The 2,771-nt window shown below is 51.4% G+C and overlaps 1 protein-coding gene across 1 annotated transcript; it reads right to left on the reverse strand.

Moving 5' to 3' along the window:
- Positions 1-1,083: 1,083 nt before the first annotated feature.
- Positions 1,084-2,349, reverse strand: LOC132079818 (nyctalopin-like). Its single transcript, XM_059482623.1, has one exon. The coding sequence runs from the start codon at positions 2,347-2,349 to the stop codon at positions 1,084-1,086; it is 1,266 nt and encodes a 421-aa protein (XP_059338606.1).
- Positions 2,350-2,771: the final 422 nt, after the last annotated feature.

A 2,771-nucleotide genomic window follows, 5' to 3' on the forward strand; every position in this document is an offset into this window, starting at 1 on the left:
CTGAGGTTCAGTGCTGTGAGGAACACCTGGGTGATAAAATGTTTTACATGATGGTGCTTTTGCCCACACCTCCCACGCATTCCAGCAGCAGAGATCCCCATGTGCCTGCTGTGGGAAGGCACCATGTGCTCACAGTGATGCTGATGGACTGGGCCTTTTCTCAGGACTCCAGATGTTCTGGAGCATGTGCAATTTATTCCTATTTCAGCAGTACTCACTCACAATATTCCCAGTATGGGCTGGGAACAGGAAGGCAGCCCCTCCCAGGCAGGTCACACCTGGCTGTGGTCAGTTGGGAAGTGGGGAGGGCAGAGGAGAACATGCTTCCTGGCCCCACATCACCAGCCACAAGCCCCAGTCCTGAACTTCCCAATTTGACCATTTGCATTGAATTTTGATGTTAGCATTTCAGATTAGACTATTACCCATAAAGGAAATAATACATTCCTATATATTGAAATTTCTTTATTTGCATATAAAATCCAAATGCCATCAAAACCATTGTTCATAATCAAATGTCAAGAAAACAAATAATCAGCCTCCACTTTGTAACCGAAATGTCTCGGCCTCGTGCTGGGCAGGTTTGCCCCCAAGCAGGCAGCATGGGCCGGATAGCTCAGTCCTTTGGGGGCAGACTGTCCGAGTGCCCAGGCCACTCTTAGCCACAGGCAACCTTAGCAAGCTTAAGAGATATCAGCTCTTTTTTAGTGATTATCAGCTCTCATATGATTTCAGCTCTTTGCTTGCTAAGGCGCTGTTGCAGGCTGACCGAAAGGCAGACGCGAGAGGAGAAGGCAGCTGGAGTTCCACAGCAATGGCTTTACTGGGGTCTGTGAAGAGTTCCAGCGATGGCTCTTCTAACCAGAATGGGCTAAAACAGCCCTTTATATAGGGTATAGGGGGATCCAAAATTGTCCAAGAGCAGGGGTTAAGGGAAAGTGACCTATGGGGTTACAACTGGGGTCTGAAAGGCAGAAGAGAGGGGCTTCTTGCTTTTTCACCAGGACTTGGCATTTCCTATCTTTAGGCCTCTTCCCTCCACGGAGCCCTAGCAGGCCCAGAGCCTGCTACACTGGAACACCATTAAAAGGCGGCCAGCAGGGTGCCCCATCCCCATGTGTGGCAGGCAAGTGCCAGCAGGATGAGCTGGCCTGGCAGGGCGGGAGGCCTGGGGGCCACGCTGGTGCCAGCCACCCTGCACCTGTCCTCGGTGGCCATCTCCAGGGGCACGGGGCAGTCCCCCAGGAGGCCAGGGAGGGGCTGCTGGGCTGCTGTGGCGTTGGCAGGGCCCGGGAAGGCACAGTCCAGGCCCTGGATGAGCGCGGCCGTCCAGCGCCGCAGCCAGAGCGCGCTGCAGTCGCAGCTCCAGGGGTTGTGGGACAGGAACACGTACCTCAGCCTGGGCAGGGAGGAGAACAGGCCCACAGGCAGCGAGCTGAGGTTGTTCCTGCTCAGGTGAAGGAAGTGCAGCTTGTTTAGGTGCAAAAAAGCAGAGTCTGAGATGGAGGAGATTTGATTGTTGTTCAAGTACAAGTTTCTCAGGTTGAGCAGCTGCCTGAAGGTGCAGTCCACAGCAGTGATTCTGTTGGCTTCAAGGTGCATGGTCTTGAGCTGGATCAATCCTTCAAAAAGCTGATTAGGCAAATCAGTGATGAAGTTGTGGCCTAAATTTAACATGCCCAGTCTGAGAAGCTTTGAGAAAGCTCCGTTTTGGATGATCCATATCCGATTCTTCCTGAGATTGAGATCATTCAGGGTTTCCAGGTCCTTCAGGGAATCTCTGCCGATGGCCTCTATGTGATTGCCCTCCAGGGACAGCCTCGTGAGGCTGGAGAGGTTCCTGAAGGCTTGTGGGACATACCTCATGTTATTGGAGGCTAAATCAAGCCTTTCTAAAGAAGGCAAGTGTGAAAATAGAAGTGGGTGGATTTCGAAGATGTTGCAGTGGGACAAATCCAGGCTGATGAGGTTTAATAGTCCTCTGAAAGTGTTTGCATGCAGGTAGGTGAGGCGTGAGTTCCTGCTGAGGTGCAGCTCTTGCAGCCTGCTGAGAGCATGGAAAGTTCCTGGGGTCAGGAAAGTCAGATTGTTCCCATCTAGCCAGAGGCTGTGAAGGAAAGTCAGGTTTCTGAAGGTGTTGGTGTTGAGAATCCGCAAATAATTGTTGGAGAGGTTTAGAGAGATGGTGGATGGTGCTATTTCTCCAGGTAGGGTTTTCAGTCCAGCTCTGTTGCAGAGGATGGTCTCTTCAGATGTACATTTGCACATGCTTGGGCATGAATTGGAGACATTCAGACTCAGCCCAGCCTTTGCTGCACAAGTAAATATAAATATAGCGAGAAAGAACATGACCAGCCACACATCAGCCACAGCATCTAATACCTGATGGATTGTAGAGGAGAAGGCAAGAAAAAGAGCATGTACCTTTTGGGCAGGTGAACCACAGGCAGGGCAGGGTTGGTTGGACTGTGCACAGTGAAAATAAATCAGCTGGTTCCTCCTGCTGCAGCCCCGTGGGGATTAAGTGTTTAGGCACGTCAGAGCTGATCAAGTGCTACCCTGAGAGGCAGGGAGACTTCTCAGCCCAGGGTCATGCTCTGACAGTGGCTTTTCTCACCTCCTGCCCTCTGCAAACAGCAACAGGTAACATACTTCCCCTGGCAGCTGTCTGGGACAGGCTCCTGCTCATGGCTTATCACCATTCTCAGAGTCTGCTTGGCAGTTGCCTCACAAAAACTATTCTGGGAAAAAAATTTGTGATTTTCTGCAGC

Source organism: Ammospiza nelsoni, chromosome 15, assembly GCF_027579445.1.
Source record: "Ammospiza nelsoni isolate bAmmNel1 chromosome 15, bAmmNel1.pri, whole genome shotgun sequence".
Classification (NCBI taxonomy): domain Eukaryota; kingdom Metazoa; phylum Chordata; class Aves; order Passeriformes; family Passerellidae; genus Ammospiza; species Ammospiza nelsoni.